This window comes from Sitophilus oryzae, unplaced genomic scaffold, assembly GCF_002938485.1.
Source record: "Sitophilus oryzae breed Bouriz unplaced genomic scaffold, Soryzae_2.0 scaffold_1639_pilon_pilon, whole genome shotgun sequence".
Taxonomy (NCBI): Eukaryota; Metazoa; Arthropoda; class Insecta; order Coleoptera; family Curculionidae; genus Sitophilus; species Sitophilus oryzae.
Window position 1 is genome coordinate 1,773,577 of NW_022146324.1, and position 25,253 is coordinate 1,798,829.

Genomic DNA, 25,253 nt, shown 5'->3' on the forward strand with positions numbered 1-25,253 from the left:
ATAAAAATTAGATACAAAAAATAAATCGTTTCTTCATTTTAAAAGTGAGGCGCGGCCTCAGAGGTCTACCCTGACGAGCCGCCACTGGGTTAAAATCTTCATTTTTTTTTCGATTTATTAAATCTAATTTTCTTCCAAGACTTGTTAATGATTCCAATAAAATGTTGAGAAGTTATTATAAGTTCTACATATTCTAATGTTAAAAAAATGTCAACAGATTTACCAGGGACGTCCTCCTAGTTTTTCACTGGAATATTTTTCTAAAAAAAAATGTGCGCCACTGACAATTTTTTTTCTCTTGTTATCAGAATTATGTAGGTCATTTAATGCCGATTAAAAGTTGTATAGGTATCTTGATATTTTGTCGATTTCGATCTCCTTGATGAGATAAACGCAATTTTATTAATCCGAATTAAAAAATTATAATAAAAATAATAAACAACAAAACAAACAACGAATCTTTTTTTTACAGTTAAGTTTTCCCATTTTGAATCTTTACACAATATTTTACGTAAAAATACAAAGTTGCACGTGCCATGGCCCATTTAGAAAAATAATAAATAGGGTTTTTGACAGACAGCTAAGTATAAAATAATCACCAAACTAAATGATAGATACCTTTAGGTTAATAAAATTAATCCAAACTATCAATTATTCTGAAATTGGCTTATTCTTTAATTAAAAATTATAATCTCATTTTTAAGGTGATTGGAATTATCCATTTAATAAGTCACATGGAACTTAGAAGTATTCTACACTATAACCGTTCGAAAGTAGATACACTGTAAAAAACAAAACATAATGCTCTGAATAAAATCGGAATTTAAATAAATCAATATTGCTCTTATATGTTAAAGTAATTTATTTCTAAAAATATGTATTTACAAGTTTCTAAAGTATTATTTTGCTTACATAAAATATTCATTAGGCAAGCGGTACCGTTTTATTTTTAAATAAATTGTTAAACTCAAGAGAGGTTGTTATCAACATCAACACCTTAAAATTTTCATGTATTTCAAAGTTCAATATACACAGGGTAGTTTCCACCCTTCCCGTACTTTTTCTTGATTTTTGTGAAAGCCAAATGTTAAAGCACTTAAAAAAATATAGAAAAACCTAAAATCTCAATCAAATCGGAATAACGTACGGTTTTTAAAAAATCTGATTTTTTTGAAGTTTGGTGCCCTCTAACGGACAAACAAAGCACTTTTGTATAGAGGTAAATTGTGTCCAAAGAACTTATTTTGATTCTAAAAATAAGCAGTAGTTATATGTTATATATGGAATATTGGGACATCCTGTATAGTTGTTGTACAATCATGAGCGTGTAATTCGTACCTGTCAATTTACTTGGGAAATTATAATATATAATCCCTATAACAACTATAAAAAATTTAAAAAATACCTACTAATTATGAAGATAATCAGATAATTAATACAAATTGGGGAATTCTCTCCATAAAGTGATGCTGTAAATACTGAATATGACAAGTCTGATACATAGATCTACGACTTTGTCTAGAAGTGTGTGGATCAATCTTCACCACAGAAAATTATACAATATGATCGAAAAAAAAACGGCGCCAGCGATCGCTATAAAATAAAGATTGCTGTCATTTTATACAGGCTTGTTCACCACAGACGACACGGAGTGTTGTAGCTAAAGGATTAGATTTTTACAAATTGTAAGTTTTGGGTTCGTTGAAGGACGAGTTACAATTTAAAAATATTTTTAAGGTGATATTATAATATAAGCCAGTTTTCATACTTGTAAACATACGGTCCTGTTTCCTTTACTACTGGTTTCATTCCATTCATAACATCATCAGGGTTCGAAATATTAAACAAAAAAACTCTAAACTCAAAAGGCAGTGGAGTTTTCAAAAAAGTGTCCCAGGCCATCGTATTTTCTTTTAAGATTTTCGTCTAAAAACTAATCATATTTAAAAACTTGTAATTTGAATTAGACTTTATACCTACTTCCCATATTTTTTTATAGATGTAATCTGGTATAAACTTGAAACCCAGCAATCCACTCGATACTGTTATTAATGCCCCGACTATTCCGATTATAAACAACTGAGCACCACTGATTTTATTTAAATTTAACTTCGGAAAAATCATTTTCTTTTACTGGATTTAATTTAAATTTTCTCTCGCATATGGTAATTGTAAACTGATGGTTCATACGCAAATGTTTCTGTTGTAGCGGTTAAAACATAATTTATTTTTTATGGTAAACAAGTATTTTAAGGCAATTGAAAATACCACAATATCTGTGAATCTACGAATCCTTGGGGTACCGGAACATTACTGTGTTCCTGACGAACATAATTTTATTTTTATTTTATCTATCTTTTAAATCGGTAAAATAATACATGTTCTATATTGGTATAATAGCGGTGGTCAATTATTTAATAATAATAACGTAATTCAAACAACAAGATTATTGTGCGATAGGTAAACACAAAAAAAATATAAACCATTATTTTTATTAGTCCATTATTTTAAATTGGGCTCATCCACGGCTCATCATTAGACAACCCCTTATACACTTCTAACCTCACTTATGATTGTCAAAAATGATCAAAAATAGTCGTCAAGTTCAAGTTAAAAAATTATTTTTATTGGCAAATGATGTCTTGTAAATAATGTGGAGAATACTTTTTAGATCAGTTAACAACAGCAAATTCTAATTTAACATGTATAACACACTTTTGCTTCGATATAAACATACTTCAAAAGTATCAACATATCTTCAAAGGTATTTTAGTCAAACCATTGTGTTAAATATAGTGAATTACTATTATATTTTAGAGCATTATCTACCTCTCTTGGAAGTGATGCAGAAAATATCGAAATTGTACCACCTCCAAGCCATGCCCGAGTGGTTATATGTGGTGGTGGTGTTATGGGAGCATCGGTAGCTTATCATCTAGCAAAATTAGGATGGGGACCTCATACAGTTCTAATAGAACAAAATAGGTAAATAATTTAATAATTATGTAAGTAACCTGAAGTAAATTTTGGTTTTTAGGATTGGAGGTGGAACTACCTGGCATTCTTCCGGCCTTATAGAGGTTTTTAAGCCTAGTCTATCTCAAGTAACACTTACAAAATCAAGCGTAGCTTTATACAAGGAACTGGAAAGTCAAGGGCTGTCTACAGGATGGAAAGAATGTGGAAGTTTGAATGTTGCCAGAACCAGAGACAGACTTACTGTTTTTCGTCGAATGAAAGCTCAATCAGAGTATGTATTTCTAGTTGTATTAGCTTAGGGAAATGGTAAATTTTTTATAATATTTCAGAGCATGGAAAATAGACTGTGATATATTAACACCCGCTCAATGTAAAGAAAAATGCCCTTTATTGAATACAGAAGATCTGATTGCAGGTTTATGGATTCCTGGTGATGGTGTTGGTGATCCTTATGACACTTGTTTATCCTTAGTTAGTGAGGCAAAGAAAATGGGTAAGACATCAGTGTTTTTTAATAGTAATTTTACTTAAAATTGTCTTTTTAGGGGTAAAAGTTGTTGAGAATTGTGTCCTTCAAAAGGTGTCTCAGGTAGGGGGCAGAGTATCCGGAGTAGAGACAAGTTTAGGCTCGATAGTTTGCGAATATTTTGTGAATTGCGCTGGTTTTTGGGCCAGAGGAATAGGACAGCTATCCGAACCGTATGTTAAAGTACCTCTACATGCTGTAGAACATTACTATTTACACACTAAACCTATACCCGGGTTGGACCCTTTAACACCAGGTGTGGGTACAACTTTTTTATAGATATTTTGTGGGTTATTTGTGTCTTGTTTGTATATAATAATTTGATATATTTTGCTTCATTTTTTATAGCAGGATTTTAATAGAGAATTGAATTTTTGGAAATAACAACATTTTATGGTAGCATAGGTCAACAATTTATTTTTTTAAAAACAAGTTAAAAGTTTAAAAATAAACATATTTTGTCTGAATATCAAAACTACTTAAGTAGAACAACTAGAGATAAGGCATGGACAATGTTTTAAGAAATTTTTATTTTTTATTTTTTAAACTTCTATTTTAGGCAGTGAACTCTGAACTAATATTTACTTAAGTAATTGAGTTAGTCTAAATTCCTAAATTAATATTTTTCTCTACTTTGGTATCCTTAATATTGCCACCAAAGAATTCTTAATTTATTATATTTTATAAGTTCATAATAATGAATTAATAATATTAATATTTTTTATTAGTATATTTTAGAAGAGAGGATAAAAAAATCGATAAAAAATCGAGCCGAGAAATCGGATAAAAACAATATACATGACACTGACATTTGTATCTGTCATTTTAATGTCTATGTAAATTGTATTTTCTGTCATTTTTTGCATGTTTTTTGAAACCCCTCCTGCCAGCTATAATAATTCAATTTTCTGCTCTTTTTTTTGTAAATTTTAGATTGAACTGTATAATAACAAAGAAAAATACATTTATTTTTAATTATAAACTTTTTATTTAATCATTTTAAAGTTCAGAAAATATGAATATGCTTGTTTGTTAATAATTTAGGTAAATCAAATATCTATGTAGTATTTGTGTAATTTTCTTTTAAAAATTTTAATTTTTTTTGGAAAAAATATTTGATGGAACTAAAATCTAACCCTATGTCCTGCTACAAAAAAATGGGGTGCCAAGTTGTATTTAATTACACTTAATATAATTTACTTTCAGTTGTTAGGGATCAAGATGGGCATATTTACTTTAGAGAAAATAACGGAAGGTTATTGGCTGGAGGATTTGAACCAGTGGCTAAACCAGCTTTTGAGGATGGAAGAATTCCTGGTAAGATCTTTATAAAAAAGTGCTAAGTCCTTTATATTATCTTATATGTATGTATATGTATTAACAAGGAATAGTTTTTATATCTACAATGTTCTTGTTATCTTAACTTTATTATTTTAGTAAGTGTTGGTGAAAGGCAGCTACCTGAAGACTGGGATCATTTCCACGTTCTATTAGAACAATTATTACATAGAGTGCCTACATTAGGCTCGGCAGTTTTAGATAGGCTTTGCAATGGACCTGAGGCATTCAGTCCAGATTGTAAATGGATAGTAGGGGAAGCACCTGAGGTATGTGAACGACAATAGCAATTGCATTTAAAGGATCCAGGGGAAAAACATGATAAGCGCCAATTTCTTAATTTTAGGATTTTAAAATAGTATAGCAGGTCTAACTGGTCCCTACAAAATGTATAAACTTTGCAAGGCAATAAGTTGTTAAATTCTATGATATATCTCTACTAAAAATATACACGGAAAGAACCTGGTAACCATCAGCTGTCCAGTACTCTTCTGTAAAATTAGTAAAATTGCACTTATCATGTTTTTCCCCTAAGCCCTTTATTTATTATCCTTTATTATCTGTTATTAGATATTTACAGTGTTATGTAGTTTATATTATTCTTGGAAAATTTGAGTTCTTGAATCTTGTTTCTAAATATTCTTTGATTTTATTGAGATTTACAACTTTAAAATTGACACTAAAACTCTATGCAAGGTGACTCAACGTTTATGACCATTTTTAGGGTTCCCTACCCAAAGTCTAAAAACGGGAACCCTATTACTAAGACTTCGCTGTCCGTCCGTCCATCCGTCTGTCAAAAAGGTATATCTTATGAACCGTTATAGCTAGACAGTTGAAATTTTTACAGATAATGTATCTATGTTGCCGCTATAAGAACAAATACTAAAAACAGAATTAAATAAATGTTTATAAATAAAAAAGTACTTTCACTAAACATTATCTATTAAGTAAGAATTTTACATAGAATCTTTCAAGTTCTTGGTGGCCGCGTGGTTAAAGCGTTAGGACTTTACTGCTGCTATGACGTTGGAGCCGTAGTAAGGCAGGTTCGAATCCTAGTCAAGGCGACTTTTTTTAATCGTTTTTTTTTAATTTTTACGTATTTTTACATATTTATTTTTACTTTTTACATATTTATTATTGATTAATACAATTTTTAGTAATGTGTTTCTTCATTTTTATTTTAAATTTTATACGCGCATTCAATTTTCAGCTAAATCGGAAAAAAAGTTCATAATAATATAGTGTCTAATGTTGTATAGATAATGAATGGTACGGAACCCTTCGTGCGTGAGTCCGACTCGCACTTGACCAATTTTTAATCTAAATTTCCCTCTTATTTAGAGTTTTTCCAAAATTCCTAAAGTTGATATAATTTTTCAATCTTCTTAACCACTGTACTTCAAAAGTCTTTGTTTTCTTCAAAATTCAACTTACCATAATTTTCAATGTTGTTTGATATACCGGGTTTTTCTCAATTGTAGCTCAGCCCTATAACTTTTTAATTTTTTTAGATAAAAAAGCGAGATTTAGTACGTTACTATATGACATAAATCAGGATTGATTGGCGTATTCAATTGTTTTCGGTAACTTTTTTACTTTATTCCAGCTTTATTCGATATAAAATGACACTCTGAATGGAATGACATATCATATGTAAACTTTGACATTTTCGTATATATGATTTCTTTGAAATTGTATCATGCGGTTCATAACGACAATTTGACTCGAAATACCAAATGTGTAATACCAATTTATTCACAAAGAAATGCTTTTTCCAAATATGCTAATAGGCCACCCTCGTTCCATTTGAAAACATTACGATATGATTAAAAATACGATTTAGGCATCTTTTAACCAGCCAGGATAAGACACGAAGAACCTTAGACGATCAAATATATTTTTCCAAGGCTCCGTTATTAAAAATTAGTGTTTTTATGGATACAACCTTTGAATAAGAAGACTAAGGAAGGAGCATATCAAAAATCTTAGGTCCACCGCGATGGGCCTCAAATATGGCCGACTTAAATTCCGGTTTATCAGTGCCGTTCTAATTTTATTTAAAAAATGTAAAACTATGATGTAGGGTAAACGTGGGGTAGACTCAATCATTTTTTATTTATTTTACGTTGTGAATAAATGTTGGTAGTTATTAAAATTGTTATAAAAATATAAAATTCTAATAAAAATAGATAAGTTATAATAATTATTTATAACCATAAACATCCGATATGCTACTGAAGCAGGTAAGTCAAATTGACGTATCTAAATTCTTTGACATCTAATCTTTGACAAGTAGTAAATAAAAGCAAAAATGCAGGAAAAAATATATAATTAGTTAATTTAAGTGAATTTCATAAATGATCGGTTTACTACACGTATGTATATTATATAGTCACTTACTAGCGAAAAGTTGTTCCATTATTTCACTCGATTTTTGCCGAGATCTACCGCACGCTACACAACCAACTATTTTAGAGTCTTTTTCGATAAATCGCGATAGTGTCACTGATAATTTAAGTTCTGCCACAATTTCCATCTAAGTTTACTACCTTTATACAACTATCAGTAGTAGAATAAATAATAAATAATATAAAATAAGCTCCGTAAAGACTGGCAAATCCACAAAATTTCAAATCAAATTCAAATGTGTCAAATGAATCATCAAACAGAACTGTCAAGGATCCCCACCCTAGAGTCCTTTTTCCGCCCACCGTGTATGAATACATGGATAGCATTATGCTCCTTCCTTAGTCTTCTTATTCAAAGGATACAACAGACTAACGCAAACTGTTGCTAGGATATTTTATTAATTTTAATTGTGTTTTTTAGACATTGTGAATGATCGTAAACTAAAAAGTATAAAGTGTAATTGAAACCACTAATTTATTCCACTAATTGGGAGGTTCTGAATGAAGCTTAAACACAGTTAATTTTTAATTAATTAAATACGATTTTTTTAAGCAAAAATGTCAAAAGTTGACATGTGATATGTCGTTCTATTCAGAGTGTCATTTTCTATCGAATAATGTAAAAAAAATACCAAGGGTGCTATTTAAAAATCAAAAGTTGTAGTAATATCCCGGAAAACAGGAAGCGACCGAAAACAACTAATAAGTCAATCACTACTAATTAATGTCATATACCAACATACCAAATCTCGCTCTTGAGAAACACCCGGTGAGCTACTTTTGAGAGACACCCGGTATACAATATGAATGAAAATAAATGTTTATTTTGAATATAGAATATTGAGGACAACGGCTCAGCTACACTGAAATACCAGTTTCCGATAGATTTAGTTCCCGATAGATTAGATAGGTTTAGATATTCGTGATTGTCTAAATCGGTTCTTAGACTCTCGGCAAGTCGGTAGGCCATTGATTATATAGCCGAAGACCGCGGTTCAGATCCAGGGTAAACAAAGCAGGCCCCGTCCAGATTAGCCTTAGCAGCAAAAAAGAGATTAAACATCAATTTGAACCTTTTTTTAAATAGAATATTGAGAGAACATCTCAAACTAGAAACCTGATATAAAACTTTTTCGGAACGTTAGGTCACTCTGTATAAACTCTCTGTGAGTTAACTCTTGATTTTTAAGGTATTGAAACTTAATTTGATATATCTTTCTCTAGTTCATAGGTCGGATAAAATTGATATATTTCAATGTTAAGTTTGTCAAATCCAAGCATTCTACATGCTATTGTTTATATTTTTAGATAAGAAATTATTTGGTGGCTGCTGGGATGAAAACTGTGGGTATATCCGCTGCCGGGGGAGTCGGTAAAGCGACAGCTGAATTAATAATGCACGGCGAGACTGATTTTGATATGTACGAACTCGAAGTTTCGAGATTTTTAGGTTTACATAATAATCGAAAATTCTTAAGAGATAGGGTTGTAGAAGGTAAAGGAAATAATTTATACATGCATATATTTTGGTCGTTTAATGTAAAAAAATATTTTAGTTCCTGGTTTACATTATGGAATGAACTATCCCTTCTATGAATTCCAAACAGGTAGAAATTTGAGAATGTCTCCTGTTTATCCGAAATTGAGAGAAGCTGGAGCTGTTTTTGGTCAAGTAATGGGGTATGAAAGACCTACGTGGTTTGATCCTGAACATATGGAAGGTATTGCATGGTTTTATTTTTCTATTCTGTCAATTTTTGGATGTCATTGGATGTCAGAATAATATATTTACTCTGTGGACATACTATAACTGACATTAAATTTATCTATACCTTTGAATAAAAAGATTAAGGAAGGATTTAATGCTATCCATGTATTCATGCATGGTCGACGGAAAGAGGATTCTAGGGTGGGGATCCTTGACAGTTCTGTTTGACAATTCATTTGACACATTTGATTTTGATTTGAAATTTTGTGGATTTGTCAGCCTTGAGCTTATTTTATGTTATTTATTATTTATTCTACTACTGATAGTTGTTTAGAAGTAGTAAATCTCGAAGGAATTTTTTTGTGGCAGAACTTAAATTATAGTAAACGCCACGAATGTTTGGGAGTGATTCATCGGTCGCTACCATTTGAACTAATCTGTTCAAGGTCACATGAAACTTAATTCCAGTGCCGTGGTCTTTCAAGTCATATAATAGTCAATATATAATCTGTTGTAATTTGTTGTTTTAACTGAGAAGTCTTGTCAAAACATATATTTGGTTATAAATATAAAATGGCCCGTTGGTCGCACTGCAAGCACACCAATGAACTGACGCACAAAAACGAATCAATCAAAGAAAGGCGATATAGTATCGTCTTTGTCAATCACGCTAACATTTTAGAATAAGTAGGAGGAGCGCAGGCAGATGATTAGACTGGGCCTTTAAAAACCTACTTCTGCGGTAAAAATTTACGTTTTTAATGTAAAAATTATAGCGCGCGTGTCGATTCTAACTTCATCAAGCGATGAATCACTCCCAAACATTCATGGCGTTTATTCTAATAGTCACACTTTGCTATTGCGATTTATCGAAAAAGACTGTAAAATAGTTGGTTGTGTAGCGTGCGGTAGATCTCGGTCAAAAATCGATGGAAATAATGGAATAACTTTTCGCTAGTAAGTGACTATACAAGGTGGTCCGAACTGTATTCCGGAAACTTTGACAGAATATTTGAATATAAAAATAAGTAAAAAAGTTCGTATAAATGTATGTCCTAAAATGCTTAGTTTCGGAGATACAGGGTGTAGAAGTTTCATTTTTATTTCGATTTTCAAATAGATTCTCGAAATATCTGGAATCGAAATTATCAATACCTGTCGTCATTGACATAAATTAAACATGCGTTGACTAAATAGTTATTAGACTGAAATCATAAATTTGAGATGTTTTTGTACCAAAAGTTCAACAGAAACCGTTTTATCATCAATTTTTCGCAGAAAAATTTGTGATTTATTTAAAAAAATAAAAATTTCCCAAATTTATTATTTCGGTCAAATAACTATCTACTCAACGCAGTGGCGGACTAAGCCTGTCGGGGGCCCGGGGCGGCGAAGCTAAATGTGGCCCCCGGTCTGTTTAGATAATGATATATTTCTAATGCACATTTTCTAAAAATTGAATGATGTATGTGTAATGGTTGACAAAATTCAAGTATTTATACAGGGTGCCCAAGGCTGAGCCTGCGTTAGAAGTTTCTAGAGAACTACAATATCTAGATACGAGATTTTGTGCATATCATTGTTTCACAATCGTTCTATCGATTAAAAATATTTTCAATATGGCGGCACTTTCGGAAGTACCGGAAGTTGACAGCAAACTTTCTTATTTTAAATGGGTGGCCCCATTTTTTATTACATACTTAAATTCTCTGTAAAATTTTATGAATTTTGATATTAAACACTCTATACCTAACGTTCACCGTTTTTGAGAAAAAATATTTATAATTTTTGGAGGAAAAAAACTGCCTGTCAAAAATATGTATATAGCCTAAACGTCAAATTTAGTGATTGCCACTGCCACTGTACCATAAAGAGAAGACTATGACTATCTATGTCAAAAATTAAATTGTCCTATAATAATGGCCGCAGCTGTCATGGAATTGAGCGATTAAAAAATTATCATAAATCGTTTTTTTTCAAATGGAAATCCACTTTTTTTATTTCATTCGTGAAAAGGCTTTCGTTACTTTCGTTTTTAAAATTTGTTACTTTTTGACTATACATGTTCCTGTACCTAAAATAAGTCGTTTTTAAGTTATTTAAGATTTAGCTTTAAAGCGTATATTTTCTTGATTTTAACGAGTAGCCTTTGACAGTATATATTATCGATTATCATTTCCAAGCTAACTTTGCGCTGTTTTTTTTTTCGATCGTACGGTATATTATTAAAATATCAGCTATTAGAACGAAAATACGGGATATATTTATATAAATACATTTTTTAAACTTTTAAGTAGCAGAATATAGTTATAGGAAATTCAAATAATTCATTTTCTGACAGATAGAAATAAATTGTCTGACTGTTTGACACTTAATGTCAAAGAAAGCTAGATAAAATCAAGAAAAATATACGTTTTCAAACTAAATCTTAAATAACTTAAAAACGATTTATTTTGGGTATAGGAATATGTCTAGTTAAAACGTAACGAATTGGAAAACCTTTCCACTAGCGAAATAAAAAAAGTGGGTTTCCATTTGAAAAAAAAATATTTATGATAATTTTTTAATCGCTCAATTCCATGACAGCTACCGCCATTATTATATGACATTTGAACAATTTAATTTTTGAAATAGATAGCCACATGTCTTCTTTATGTCACAGGGGCTGTGATAATCACTAAATTTGACTTTTACGCTGTACAAATTTTTTTGACGGGTAGTTTTTTTCGTCCAAAAATGTTAAATATTTTTTTCTTAAAAATGCTTCCATTAAATACCGCGACAAAATATCGCGATTTTGTAAGTACTTCAAGATCCGAGGGGCCCCTTCGCTGTCTCAGACCCGTGGCCCCCTAAAGACTTCACTGCTCATCATCAATAATGAAGCTATATGCAAGTTATATGCTGTGCATTGGTTGTAATTTAAAATGTTTATTCAGTAAAAATAAATAATGAAACCATTGAAAAATAACTTAAAAGCTAAAATAAATAAATTCAGTCTCAAAATATATAAAAAATTATAATTATTCAATAATAATTAATTAAATATCTGCTTCCATTTATACTGTTTTTAGTTGGACGTATGGTTTGCATACTCCATCTACAAACTGCTTTATAACTACTGAACACATATTGGCCTTGTTTGCCAGTTGAATAAAAAATTACTTATTAAGATTTAGACGCCCCCTAAAAGACGGGGACCGGGGCGGGCCGCCCCCTCCGGCCCCCCCCCTTATTCCGCCACTGACTCAACGTGTTTATTTTTGTCAATAATAACATGTATTGACTATTCCCATTCTAAATATCTTGAGAACGGTTGTTCGTAGCGATTTTTCCCAAGAGATATATTTTACGTAGAAAGTCACGGAAATGTATATTTTCTCACTCAGTAATTTTATACAGGTATGGACGAAAAGTTGTTACTGTTCAAAACAGTTACAACACATGTAGGTGGCGCTCCCTACAAATAGAATTCATATTGACATCAAAATCAAATTTCTCAAGTCAAAAAACATCCAGACACCAATCTTCATCCAAATATTGACGTTACTGCATAAATTGTATGGTAAAAATCGAAATAAAAATGAAATTTCTACACCCTATATCTGCGAAACGAGGTATTTTAGGAAATACATCTATACGAACTTTTTTACTTATTTTCATTTGCAGAATATGCTGCCGAAGTTTCCGGAATACGGTTCGGATCACCCTGTATAATAATTATACGTATAGTAAATCGATTATTTATGAAATTCACTTAAAATTAACTAATTATATACTTTTTCTTGCATTTTTGCTTTTATTTACTACTTGTCAAAGAATTTAGATGCGTCAATTTGACTTACCTGCTTCAGTAGCGTATCGGATGTTAATAAATAATTATTATAACTTATCTATTAGAATTATATATTTTTACAATTTTAATAACCACCAACATTTATTGACAACGTAAAATAAAACAACACATTATTGAGTCTACCTCACGTCTACCCTACATCATATTTTTACACGTTTTAAATAAAATTAGAACGGCACAGATAATCCGAAATTTAAGTCGGCCATTTTAGAGTCCCGTCTGGTCGATCTAAGATTTTTGATATGCTCCTTCCTTAATCTTTTTAGTCAAAGATCTATACAAATATAATAATTTTTATTGCAGAGCAAGAATCTTTTGATTGGTCAACTCCTTACAGGACAGCTTACACAAATACCTTTGGCAAACCTCCATGGTTCAATTTTGTTGCTAGAGAATATGCAGCTTGCAGGGAAGGTGTGGGCATCAGTGATTATTCCTCATTTACTAAAGTTGATTTATGGGTGAGTGTATTGCTTAAAAAGCGAAAAAAAAACTTTTTTTATTCTTAGAGTGTGAGGAGTTTCTTATTTATATTATTGTATTTTTATTATTACAGTCAAAAAATAATGAAGTAGTTGATGCTTTACAATACATTTGTTCAAACGACGTTGATGTTCCAATTGGCAGCATTATTCATACGGGAATGCAAAATCAGAGAGGAGGATATGAAAACGATTGTTCCTTGGCTCGATTGTCGGAAAACCAGTAAGTTTAGTTTTAATCAGTGGCGGCGCGTGATTCAATAGGAGTGCACAACCTGTATTAGAAAAACAAATTGGCACGCGACCATGCTCAAAAATGAATATTTTTGAACCTTCAGCATATTGAAGATATATTGCTGCAGTATTATAGATTGTTCTTGTTAGGTTAAGTTTTCAAATTTAATTTCCTGGGAATATTTACATGTACAGGATGTCCTATTTTCGTGTGTTTGGGATTTTTTGTTTACAAGTAGAAATACAAAGATGCGGTGCTACTTTTTTTTTGCTACATCACTGTGCTACATTTTTATGAAACTAGATGTTATGAAAGTTATGAAAGATGCTACACACAGATTTGTCATAGCCTTCTTAGCAGAGTTCGGAAGTAGTTAATAAAGTCATAATATTTACCTGATTAACTACGTGTAGTTTATCTTTAAAAACTACACCTTTTCCTATTTATTAACTATATGAAAACTACTTTAATAAACTACATTATTATTACAATAGAAAAACAATCCTCTTAATAAAAAGGTTAATTTTGATAGAAACATGTAATGCATAGACTTTTTATTTAATTAAACAATCACCAATTATATTAAAATAATTATTATAAAATACGAAAACTCTAAATATTTTAACATAAACAAAGTACTAATATAAAATATGTTAAAAGATTTTAATCACCTAGTCAGTACCTTTATCAATACTTTGTAGAAAGTATTTTTCAGCCTGATTATAAATCAAATTATTAATTTGATGACTATATTATAAATATAGTCATCAAATTAATGTTTCTTTAGTATGTATTTTTATTACTTGATTTGAAATTAAATTCTTCTTTAGGAAGGGTATAAATAGTTTGATGTCAGTGCTGTATTTAAAGCCATATTTCTTTTGTATTCTAAAGCTTCAACTTATAACCGCAAACCTGCCTCAAACCTTTAATATTTGATAGTTGCATAAACTACACATAAACTACACCATTTACATATGTCTATCTACGTCGATGAACTACATGTAATGTAGTTTATGTAGTTTTTAAAAGTAACTGTAATGTAACAGTAATAACGTAATGTAAAAGTAACTGTAATAACTAATATATGTAATTTTACGAACCTTGTTTCTTACTTTCTGAAGTACAGAGTGAAATTTAAAATATATACAAGGTGAGACGAAAAATGCAACATTTTCAAATTCGCCCTGCATTTCAGGAACTGAGAGGGCTAGGACAAATCTGTTTGTAGCATATTTAGTTTCATAAAAAAGTAGCGTAGTGATGTGAAGCCCGCATGTTTGTATCTCTACTAATAAACGAGGAACCTTGTAAAACAGACGAAAATGGGACATCCCGTACACTGAAGATGTTAAACTTCAAGATGCATTTGTGTTTGCTTGTGCACCAATGCACTACTTACTTAATATTTTCAAATAAAGTGTTTCTTATGGTTGAATTACTTTGGGGACTTTTCTACAGCAAAGCTGATGATTTCAATCATGATCTAAATTGAAAAATCAATTGGTTTAAATCGTCGCATGCCTGCTGTACATATTTTCTTGCTTATGATGGCAGAAAAAAATATTTTTAGCTACATGATGATCGCACCCACCATACAACAAACTCGATGTAAAGTCTGGCTCCAGAAACACCTCCCGCCATCAGTTGCAACATCCGACGTAACCAGTATGTTTACCGCCCTTTGTATAATGGGACCCTTTACAAGAACCCTTCTATCCGAACTGACCGACACCGACCTGAACCACAAGAGCTTTCCTTTCTTTACGTATAGAATGCTCGATATAGGCCTAGCAAATGGTATTAGGACGATGAATTTAACCCATACAGGGGAACTAGGTTATGTTTTGTATATACCTAATGAAGTAAGGCGTATTTTTGAGAAAACGAATATTTTGTTTGTTAATTTTTTCTTGTAGTTTGCCCTTCATGTATATAATAGTTTAATCAATGCCGGTAAGAAGTATGGGATTACTCATGCTGGTTATTACGCGACCAGGGCATTGAGAGTTGAAAAGTTCTATGCTTTTTGGGGGCAGGATTTGGACACAACTACGACGCCGCTGGAATGTGGTAGAGTCTGGCGTGTTAAGTTTGATGTAAGTATTTTAACAAATTATCTATCAGTTATAGCGAGACTCTAATAGGCAATAAACTTACAAAGGAGTTTATAATTTATCGTTATTTGTTTATCTGACGGATATTATTTATTCAAAAAAGTTCTGTGGGTATTTCGCCACTGTAATGGTGCAAATACACACTCGCCGAGTCGACCCGAGACCGAGACGAGGCGAGTGTGTACTTGGGGCTCTTGCCTGCTCTCGGGCCCTCTCGCCTCGTAATCTGAACGTTTTGTACCAAGTACACACTCGCCGAGTGTCTTGCCTCGGTGGATCTCGCCTCGTCTTGGAAGCGCTCGTTCTAGAGGCGGTCTCCAGCACGAGTTAAAGGAGACGAGAGCCACAGAGAAACTAAATAAAAGAGAGACATAATAGATTCTATATTTCTCTATGGTGAAAGCGTTAAGTAGGAGGTCCCGCGAAAATATACACGGTGTTCTCGGGAGATCCGCATTCCTTAGGTCGTCTTCTCAACTGCCTTTGAGTTGACGCCTATTTTCGGTATTTAATTATTAAAATATAAATATATAATTATACAGTGGATAAACGATTTTAGTCAAAGTACCGAAAAATCTGTTAAGAGAACTGTAGAAAAAAAAATATTCTTTAATGGTCACTTTCCGGGCCGTTTAAGATATTAAAAGCTATGCACGCGGTTTTAATTCAGTTTGATGGAAATTCTTCAAATTCAAATATATGACTGCCTACCTAATATAAACATTCATTAGTTTCTATAAGTATCTAAGTTTATTTTAATAATTGAGAAGCGATCAAAAAACGAATCTATTTTGAGATATTAACAAAAAACATGTCGTTATTGGTATAAACGTGTCGTTATTGCGTCTTTTAAACAAAGAAAATTATAATGTACATGAAAGATATTATGATACAGACTTAGAATTTAGAATTTAGAATGAGTGGGAGGGGGGTTAATCACTTCGACCTTACAGATCCATTGTGTCCCCCTTTCTTGAATCATAACTCATCATACAGTCCCAGGGCTTTGACAAAAGCCAGTATCTGGGACGGTTTTATAGAGGGTAGTTCTCCATCTCCAATATCAGTCGTACCAAAGTTCATGGCACGAATGGTTGTCGTCTCGGCGCACTCAGTGATGAGGTGTACTGGTGTTTCACCATCTTCCCCACAGAATCTGCATTCGCCGTTTCTTCTTAGTTTCAATCTATTGAGGTGTTCATTGAGGAGACAGTGTCCTGTTAAAAACCCCGTGACAATCCGAAGATTGTTCTTACTCAGACCCAGGAAGATCTGTGATTTTTCTTGATCATAAGCCCTCAGAAACTTCTTCGAGTGTCTTAGACCATTGCAAGATTTCCATTCCAGGTTGCGGATGGAATCTTCCAAGTTCTTGAGTTCCGCCTTGAGTTGGTTACCACTTGGAAAGCAGAACGGTTCTGGTCCAGTTAGTGGAGTGTTCGCTCCTTTCCTAGCTAGATTATTTGCTTTTTCATTGCCTTCTATCCCTTGGTGAGCAGGCACCCAGTGTAGGAGGACTTTGTTTTCTTTGCCTAATTTATTCAGCATGATACAGACTTTCTAGACACTGTTTTCGCTTTTTTGTCATCATTAACGTAAGAATTATTATTCTAATTACAAAATTATTGATTAATCTCTTGTGTCCTCAGTTAAAAATAAAGATTTATTTTTTGTAATGTAAAATAGTTTGTTTTAATATTATTAGGTAAAATAGCAAATATTTTACGATTTTATGCAACATTATGTTTTTTTTTTTTAAATTTTAATACACCTCACCTCGGCAACATAAAGTCGAAAATACAGTTTGTTTCGATCCTTGGCAGTTACGTCATCATTTTCGACGTTATATTGGTTTTCATGATTTTTTTCATGACAAACACGGATAATAGAATGATAAATAATCTGTGCCGTAACAGCCAAAGATCAATAAACAAAGCGTAGATGAGTATGTCTATAAAATACCAAAAATACAATAAAAACAAAAATAATCAAAGGCGGATTTATCTTTTTCTGTTTGAAACTAATATATGCAATTTGATTTTGTGGATTTCACTGGTTTTTTATTTTCTCGACTTTCAGGTCGGTTTTAAATTGGATTTAAGAAAAATGTTTGCCCTAATTTTCCCAAAAGTGTTATTAAATTTATCTCGTTGAGCGCCTGATTGTTTTTATTTTTACAAAATTATTCTTCAAAATATATTAATTATTAATTGGTGTGTTTTTGCCTCGCATTTCTTGTGGCGCCTCGGCGAGTGTGTACTTCCAGCATAAATCACTTGTGTCTAGCCCCAGCAGGCAACTATTAAGCCCGACCAATCACGTTACAGTTTTTGACCAAACACAAATGAATTAACACCCTCCAAATAACCACGCTAACCAATCTGATTGGTCAAGCTTAATAGTTGGCTGCTGGGGCTAGACACTTCTCATAAATGCAACTATTCGAGACCACTTGAGTTTTTGTTTAAAACAGATACGCAACAGATACGTCTATAAAAACCGTTGACGTTCTGTTAATATGACATTATATCATGATTATATCAAGTTAAACATCAAAATTAACAATTACTACCTGATAACAATTACTTAATAAGGTAAAACCAAAAAGCTTCAAACTTTCTGTATGATAATTTTTTAATTTGTTTTTAATTTTTACGTATGTTGTGTTTATTTATGTTATGGTTATGGAGTGTATAGGTAAGGAGAAACAACTCTTACGGGACTTTTATTGAAAAAGTGGTCACAAAATGGGAAGAATAAGGGTTCGCCAAATGACCACAGTGGCGCTAAAAACGCATGAATCTAAAAAATGAAAAGTAACGTAAGTAGTAGTAAGTAAGTAGTAGAGAATAAAAATAAATATAACCAAACATTACCCAAAAAAAGTTTTGTTTTTATTTTTTAGACAGAGTTTTTGAATATAAAATAATTATTGTTTATCAATATTTTGTGCTTTATTTATTATTTAACAATGGTTAAAGTGTGTGTGGTGCGAAGTTGATTGAATAGCTGATGGAAAAATAAAAAGCAAAGGCAAAGCCTACGGTATGTAAAATACATAATATAATTCAGTATTGTATTATTTGTATTATATGTAAAAATTAGGGTCAATCAGAAGTGTAGTAAACATTTTTCGTAAGATTATTGACATACATGTTACAAAGTATATTTCTACAATCCTTTTTATAAAGTTACAACCTAAATAAAATTTATTTTTAATGATTTTAAAGTTTGACAGACATGCACAAATTGTTGGCATATTTTTAAACAAGTAAAAGTAGGAAATACATAAAATTGTAGGTACTTTGAAGAAATATAGTTAACTGTAAGTGCTGTATTTTAATAATCTATCAAAAATCAAAATCATCAGGATAATATTAGGTATTGATTTTCAGACAAGAATTAGATTACAGTGATGGTCAAAAGCATTTAGATATTGCTTTGAAATCTACAGATAAGATATGGCAGTTTCATTTTAAAGAACAAGATGTTAAAGTTTGTGATAAAATTGTCATCAGAAATACTGTCCACTTCAGTATTTACATAGGAAAATATTGGAGGATGAAGCTCTACCTACTGCCTCAGGTTAATTTAAATTCTGAATTGCAACAGCAACAAGCAAGAAGGGCACCATTAAATGAATATTATACACATAAGTATTATTTTATACACAGAAAGAGTAATGCTAATATTACACATAAATATTAACATTTTGTAGAGCAACAACAGAATAAAAAACCAAAATATGAACACCAGCAACTAAAACAGGAACCATTAAATGAATATTATACACGTAAGTACAATTTGATCGAATAAAAAATGGCGTCAGCGATGCCTATGAAATGAAGATTGCTGTCATTTTATATGTAAAATGATATGGAGAATGTCATCGAGATGTTCATTTCCAAGCCAACTGGACGCCGTGTTTTTTCGATCATACAGTATTATTATACACATAAATAATAATATTATACACATAAACATCCCTTGATAAAGATCAACATTTTGTAGAGCAATAACAGCATCAAATAATGGAAATAATGGACCCTACTGCTCAAATCAAAAACAAAATTTCATCATTACCACTTTATTGGTTATATCAATAAAAGAAATTATTGAGTTTATGAGTCTAGATCCTACAAGCAAGCAGATCTATCACATAATTTAAAATGAAGATTTATCTATTATAGTATGTATAAACACTTTGCATCTTTTATTCAATGTTGTAATGAATTAACAAATTGCAGGTAATTTATTCTAATAATGAAAAAGAAACTTTGGATCAAAAAATATTTTCTTCTGATGAGGCTTATGAATATTAAAGTCTGTTGAAGTTTGGCCATTATGTGTTGGTATACAATTTATTTATGATGTTACAGTAGTTAAACCATCCGAATACAAAACATATTTAAAATCCACTATTCTTAATGAACCAACTTGAGAGGAAGCTAAGAGAAAGGTTCTATTGGGTGGACTACAAGAAAAAGGGACATATACATGAGGATCTGGAAGGGCTATAACATTACGTCTCAAGCCATGGAACAATAGGAAACGAAATTCAAAGGAAAATATTACAATACGTGGGATGCAAATTATAGTGCAAAGAATTGAGAAAAAGAATTATTAAAAGTAGTTATAGTTATGATAGTTAAACCATCCGACTACCAAATATATTTAAAATCCACTATTCTGAATGAATAGCAACTACCAACTTGGAAGGAAGCTGCGAGACGATTCTATTGGGTGAACTACAAAGGAAGACATGAGGATCTGGAAGGGCTATAAAATTATATTATTCCACGTCCCAAGCCATGTAAGCCATGTTGGAATAGCTGGGAGTGAAAAAGAAGATAATACTGCACACGATTCTTGTCTAGAAGTAGTTGATATTAAGGTAGTTAAGCCATCCGACTATCGAACATTTAAAATCCACTATTCTGAATGAATGGCAACTACGATGGGGCAAAACGTAAATAAATACTTGTACAGTATAAAATTACATAATATTGGCTTAATTTTTATACTAAATAAAATGTATTACGTTATTTTTGACCTGCATTATATTTATTTAAATCCCATATCATCAATTAAACTTCAAATAAAGTTTTCCTAATTATAATTAACATTAATTTTAAACTAAAGCTTTTTCATCTTGAATGAGATTTACGAAATAACTTGAGAAACAATAAAAAAGACGCTCAGTCTATTGCTTCTGAATAATCGATAATAAAACCACATATTGACTTACTTTTATACTAAATAAATGTAGGTATGAAGTTATTTTAAAGCTGCATTATATTTATTTTAAACCCATCACCAATTATTACTTTAAATAAAATTTTTCTTAATTATAATTACCATTAATTTTAAGCTAAAACGATCAGAATATTTTTTCGTCGTCTTGAATGATATATGCGAAATAACTTATGAGAAGTCTAGTCTATTGCTGCCGAATAAAAATCTGTAATTTATTTCATGCAACATGAAAATAAAATTGTATTTTTTGGAAACCCGCGGCTTCGCGTTTGCTTCACGTCAAATATTTATGTCTTGAATCATCTGTTCTAAAATGTTCGGCGCATGTCTTAAATTTTAGGATCTTGCTACAGCAGCGCCATCCTAATTCTTCCCTTTTTTTGACCATTTTTTAATGCACGGAGTTATTTCTCCTTACCTCTACACTCCATAGTTATGGTCTTTAAAATCAAAGAAGCGATTGCCATACATTACTAACATCTACAGATGAACAATACATTTATTTTTATTAGATTGTATTACAAACGCTTCTTTTATTTTTCATTTAGAGGCTATCGCTTCTTTCATTATAATTTTTGCGTTGTTGAAATCTACTCTATGCCCTGTGTTCCATGTTAACTACTTTTTATCATGGAAACTGGAAAGGTCATCATTTTGTTTTTTGTTTTAGAAAACTGTTGATTTTATTGGTAGAGATGCCCTTTTGAAACAGCGCGAAGAAGGTGTAAAAAGAATGTACATTCAGCTAATTTTAGAAGACCACGAAACTGAGACTGACTTGTGGCCATGGGGTGGTGAGCCCATATACCGAGATGGAAAACAAGTGGGCATGTGTACCACTACTGGTTATGGGTTTACTTTTAAAAAGCAGGTATTGTAAAGAGTATTAAAATTAATTGTGTATTTATGTATTTTTTATATACATTAAATATATATTTTAGGTATGTTTAGGATTTGTTGACAATTTTGATGAGAAAGGCCAAAGACAAAAAGTAACTCATGATTTCATTACTAGCGGACACTTTGAAGTAGATGTTGCTGGTATAAGGTAAGTTACTAAAAGAAACCAAAAATTTTTTCATTAAATATTTATTTATTAATTATATATTTCAAAAAATACCTATTTTTTATTATTAAAATTTAATTTTATTTTATTATTTTTTATTATTACAAATTTGGCAATACTTTTATAGCTATTTTATTATAGCTCGTTATAATACTCCTTGTATGTGTACAATATTATTATTTTCTATTTTTAACTTTTTTTTTTAAATAAAACAAAGAAATATAAAACAAAAATATTCTTTATTTTCTACGACTTAGTAACAAAATGATTATCTATTTTATTAAAAAAATATCAGTCTCACATAATTTCTATAAGAAATATATCACAAAACTAACAAAAACCTATATCTAAAATACTGAATTATATTATTTAATCAACTTCTTCTATCGTTGGACCATTGCTCTGAGATCCACCAAATCCACCAGCTTGTCTACCACATCCGCCAGGCATTCCTCCACCCATGTTATTATTCTGAGATCCGCCTCCATATAATTTGGCCATGATAGGGCTGCATACTGATGTTAGCTGTTTCTGTTTGTCTTCGAACTCTTCCTTTTCGGCCAGCGTGTTAGAGTCTAGCCATTTAAGAGCAGCGTCGCACTCCCGTTCAACCGTCGCCTTGTCTTCTGAGCTTAGTTTGTCTCCGCACTCCTGCACTGCTTGTTTCAGTTGGAAGATGTAAGCCTCCAGTTGGTTGCGTGAGGCTACTTTTTGTTTCTGTTTTTCGTCTTCCTCCTTGTACCTCTCGGCTTCGGACAACATGCGGTCGATGTCGGCCTGTGACAACCGGCCTTTGTCGTTCTTGATTGTGATGTTGCGGGTGTTGCCAGAACTCGTGTCTTTAGCGGATACGTTGAGGATTCCATTGGCATCCAGGTCGAACGTTACGTCAATCTTTGGCACACCTCTGGGAGCTGGAGGAATGCCAGTGAGATCAAATGTGCCCAGGAGGTTGTTGTCCTTGGTCATGGCACGTTCACCTTCGAATACTTGGATTGTTACAGCGGGCTGATTGTCTGCGTATGTGGTGAAGGTCTGGCTTTGTTTGCATGGAATGGTTGCATTTCTCTCTATGATCTTGGTCATGACACCACCAGCTGTTTCAATACCCAAGGAGAGAGGGGTAACATCTACTAACAACACGTCTTGGATCTTCGAATCTTTTTCGCCGCTCAGTACAGCCGCTTGGACCGCTGCACCATAGGCTACAGCTTCATCTGGGTTGATGGACAGGTTCAGCTGTTTTCCATTGAAGAAGTTCTGAAGCAATTGTTGGATCTTGGGTATTCTTGTCGAACCACCAACTAAAACGATGTCGTGAATAGAGCCCTTGTCCATTTTAGCGTCAGCCAGGGCTTTCTCTACAGGTTGAAGGGTACCTCTGAACAAATCGGCGTTTAGTTCTTCGAAACGCGCCCTCGTAATTTTGGTGTAAAAGTCGAGGCCTTCGTAGAGAGCGTCAATTTCAATGGAGGCTTCGGTGCTGGAACTGAGAGTTCTTTTCGCCCTTTCTGCTGCTGTCCTTAATCTTCTGACGGCCCTCGGGTTGGAACGTAGATCTTTCTTGAATTTACGTTTGAACTCTTCAGCGAAGTGGTTCACCAATCTGTTATCGAAGTCTTCACCTCCAAGATGGGTGTCTCCGGCTGTCGATTTAACTTCAAACAACGATCCTTCGTCGATTGTGAGGATGGAAACATCGAAAGTACCGCCACCCAGATCGAAGATTAGGACGTTTCTTTCTCCTTTAAGATTTTTGTCCAATCCATAAGCCAAGGCAGCCGCTGTGGGTTCGTTGATTATCCTCAGAACGTTTAATCCAGCGATAACTCCCGCATCTTTCGTAGCTTGCCTCTGGGAATCGTTGAAATATGCTGGTACTGTAATAACTGCGTCTTTGATGTTTGTTCCTAGGTATGCTTCTGCTATTTCCTTCATTTTCGTCAGCACCATCGAACTAACTTCTTCTGGGGCGAATCGTTTTGTTTCACCTTTGAATTCAACTTGCAGTTTGGGTTTTCCAGTTTCGTTGATGACTTTGAAGGGCCAGTGTTTGATGTCGGCCTGAATTTTTGGATCGTCGTATTTTCGCCCTATCAACCTTTTAGCGTCGAAAATGGTGTTCGATGGGTTCATCGCGACTTGATTTTTGGCAGCATCGCCGATGAGACGTTCGGTGTCGGTGAACGCCACGTAGCTTGGAGTTGTTCTGTTACCTTGTTCGTTGGCGATGATTTCCACTTTTCCATGCTGCCACACTCCCACACAGGAATATGTGGTTCCCAAGTCGATACCAATTGCTGGAGCTTTAACCATTTTGATGTCTTCTTTTATTCTTATATTTTCACACAATAACACCACTGTACAATTTTATAACACAATAACTTTCGTTTGGTAAAACTTTGAATTTGTTCGCTGTGTCGCTTTTGCTTCACACTCGTTGCTTGTTTTCAAATTGACTGGTTACCGCGCCAACGGCGTCGGTTTATATACGGACAGCCGAGGCGCATCGAACGCCACAGAAGCCGATGGAGAATTCTCGAAATTCTCCGCTGTATCGATTGTCCCGATCTATTCACACCGCGGGGCGCTCGACTGTTCTGGAAACGTTTATGTATACGGTGTCCCAAAAAAAAAAGATCGCTTTTATTTTTCATTTTTAACGATTTTATAACTGCATTTTTTTCTTAAATTAATATATAAAAATAATACAGAGAATATATGTGTAATGATTTTAATTAAATTATTTTTACGAATAAGAAAATTGTGGATATTTTTCGTACTGAAGGATAATATTTTTTTTTAGATATCACGCTAAAGCGAATATACATTCTCCCATATTGCCAACCAAATATCCCGATGTGGAAAGAGACGTCTACAGAGCTACAAGGGGCAAGAGTGATGAAAGAAGTGATTTAAATCAAGTTGTTAAAGCTATTTAGTACTGAATCATCAATATTATTTAATGTTATAGACACCTCAATGTTTTAAAATGTATGTTTTTAATAGGGTTACCATATGTATGTATTCTTTGTAAAAGAAAATATATATTTTATTATGTAATTGAATTATAGATAATATTTATTTGTAACTGAATTTATAATTTTTAGTGTATATAAATTAAATAATTTCCTGTAATAAAGTAAAAATGTTTTCCATGTTTAAAGTTATATTATTAAAGTCTGTACATTTTTTTTCTGGAAAATTTCTATTGCCTGTTGCAAATGGAAGATATACCGCATGAAAGAAAAAAAACTTCGTAAAAGACAGCTGGGA

The 25,253-nt window shown here is 32.4% G+C and overlaps 3 protein-coding genes and 1 long non-coding RNA gene across 4 annotated transcripts in view; 2 read left to right on the forward strand and 2 right to left on the reverse strand.

Annotated features, from left to right (window-relative positions):
* Nucleotides 1–2,467, reverse strand: part of LOC115880630 (sensory neuron membrane protein 2-like) — a 77,335-nt gene extending 74,868 nt beyond the window's left edge. Inside the window, exons 1-2 of the mRNA XM_030897910.1 lie at nucleotides 1,981–2,467; nucleotides 1,769–1,926 (exon numbers count right to left, since the gene is read on the reverse strand). Of these exons, the coding sequence (XP_030753770.1) occupies nucleotides 1,769–1,926; nucleotides 1,981–2,124 (302 nt within the window). The 5' untranslated portion in view covers nucleotides 2,125–2,467. The remainder of the gene's footprint in view (nucleotides 1–1,768; nucleotides 1,927–1,980) is intronic.
* Nucleotides 2,468–2,544: 77 nt separating this feature from the next.
* Nucleotides 2,545–25,143, forward strand: LOC115880628 (pyruvate dehydrogenase phosphatase regulatory subunit, mitochondrial). Its single transcript, XM_030897908.1, has 16 exons — nucleotides 2,545–2,764; nucleotides 2,818–2,985; nucleotides 3,038–3,250; nucleotides 3,309–3,472; nucleotides 3,525–3,761; nucleotides 4,712–4,822; nucleotides 4,943–5,112; nucleotides 8,566–8,752; nucleotides 8,814–8,978; nucleotides 13,125–13,282; nucleotides 13,378–13,526; nucleotides 15,112–15,403; nucleotides 15,458–15,637; nucleotides 21,582–21,782; nucleotides 21,853–21,959; nucleotides 24,784–25,143. Exons 1-16 carry the CDS (start codon nucleotides 2,703–2,705, stop codon nucleotides 24,917–24,919), a joined length of 2,700 nt encoding a protein of 899 aa, XP_030753768.1. The 5' UTR covers nucleotides 2,545–2,702; the 3' UTR covers nucleotides 24,920–25,143.
* Nucleotides 18,766–19,920, forward strand: LOC115880631. Its single transcript, XR_004049911.1, has 4 exons — nucleotides 18,766–19,311; nucleotides 19,374–19,448; nucleotides 19,667–19,844; nucleotides 19,903–19,920. It is a non-coding gene; the product is annotated as an uncharacterized LOC115880631 (long non-coding RNA).
* On the reverse strand, nucleotides 22,198–24,449 carry LOC115880629 (heat shock protein 68-like). Its single transcript, XM_030897909.1, has one exon. The coding sequence runs from the start codon at nucleotides 24,291–24,293 to the stop codon at nucleotides 22,347–22,349; it is 1,947 nt and encodes a 648-aa protein (XP_030753769.1). The 5' UTR covers nucleotides 24,294–24,449; the 3' UTR covers nucleotides 22,198–22,346.
* Nucleotides 25,144–25,253: the final 110 nt, after the last annotated feature.

Coding starts and splice junctions, on each gene's coding strand:
- LOC115880628 (XM_030897908.1), top strand. CDS start 2,703: ATGTATAACACACTTTTGCTTCGATATAAACATACTTCAAAAGTATCA. Junction 5,113..8,565: donor TAGTAGGGGAAGCACCTGAG/GTATGTGAACGA, acceptor TTATATTTTTAG/ATAAGAAATTATTTGGTGGC. Junction 13,283..13,377: donor TTACTAAAGTTGATTTATGG/GTGAGTGTATTG, acceptor TTATTATTACAG/TCAAAAAATAATGAAGTAGT.
- LOC115880629 (XM_030897909.1), bottom strand. CDS start 24,293: ATGGTTAAAGCTCCAGCAATTGGTATCGACTTGGGAACCACATATTCC.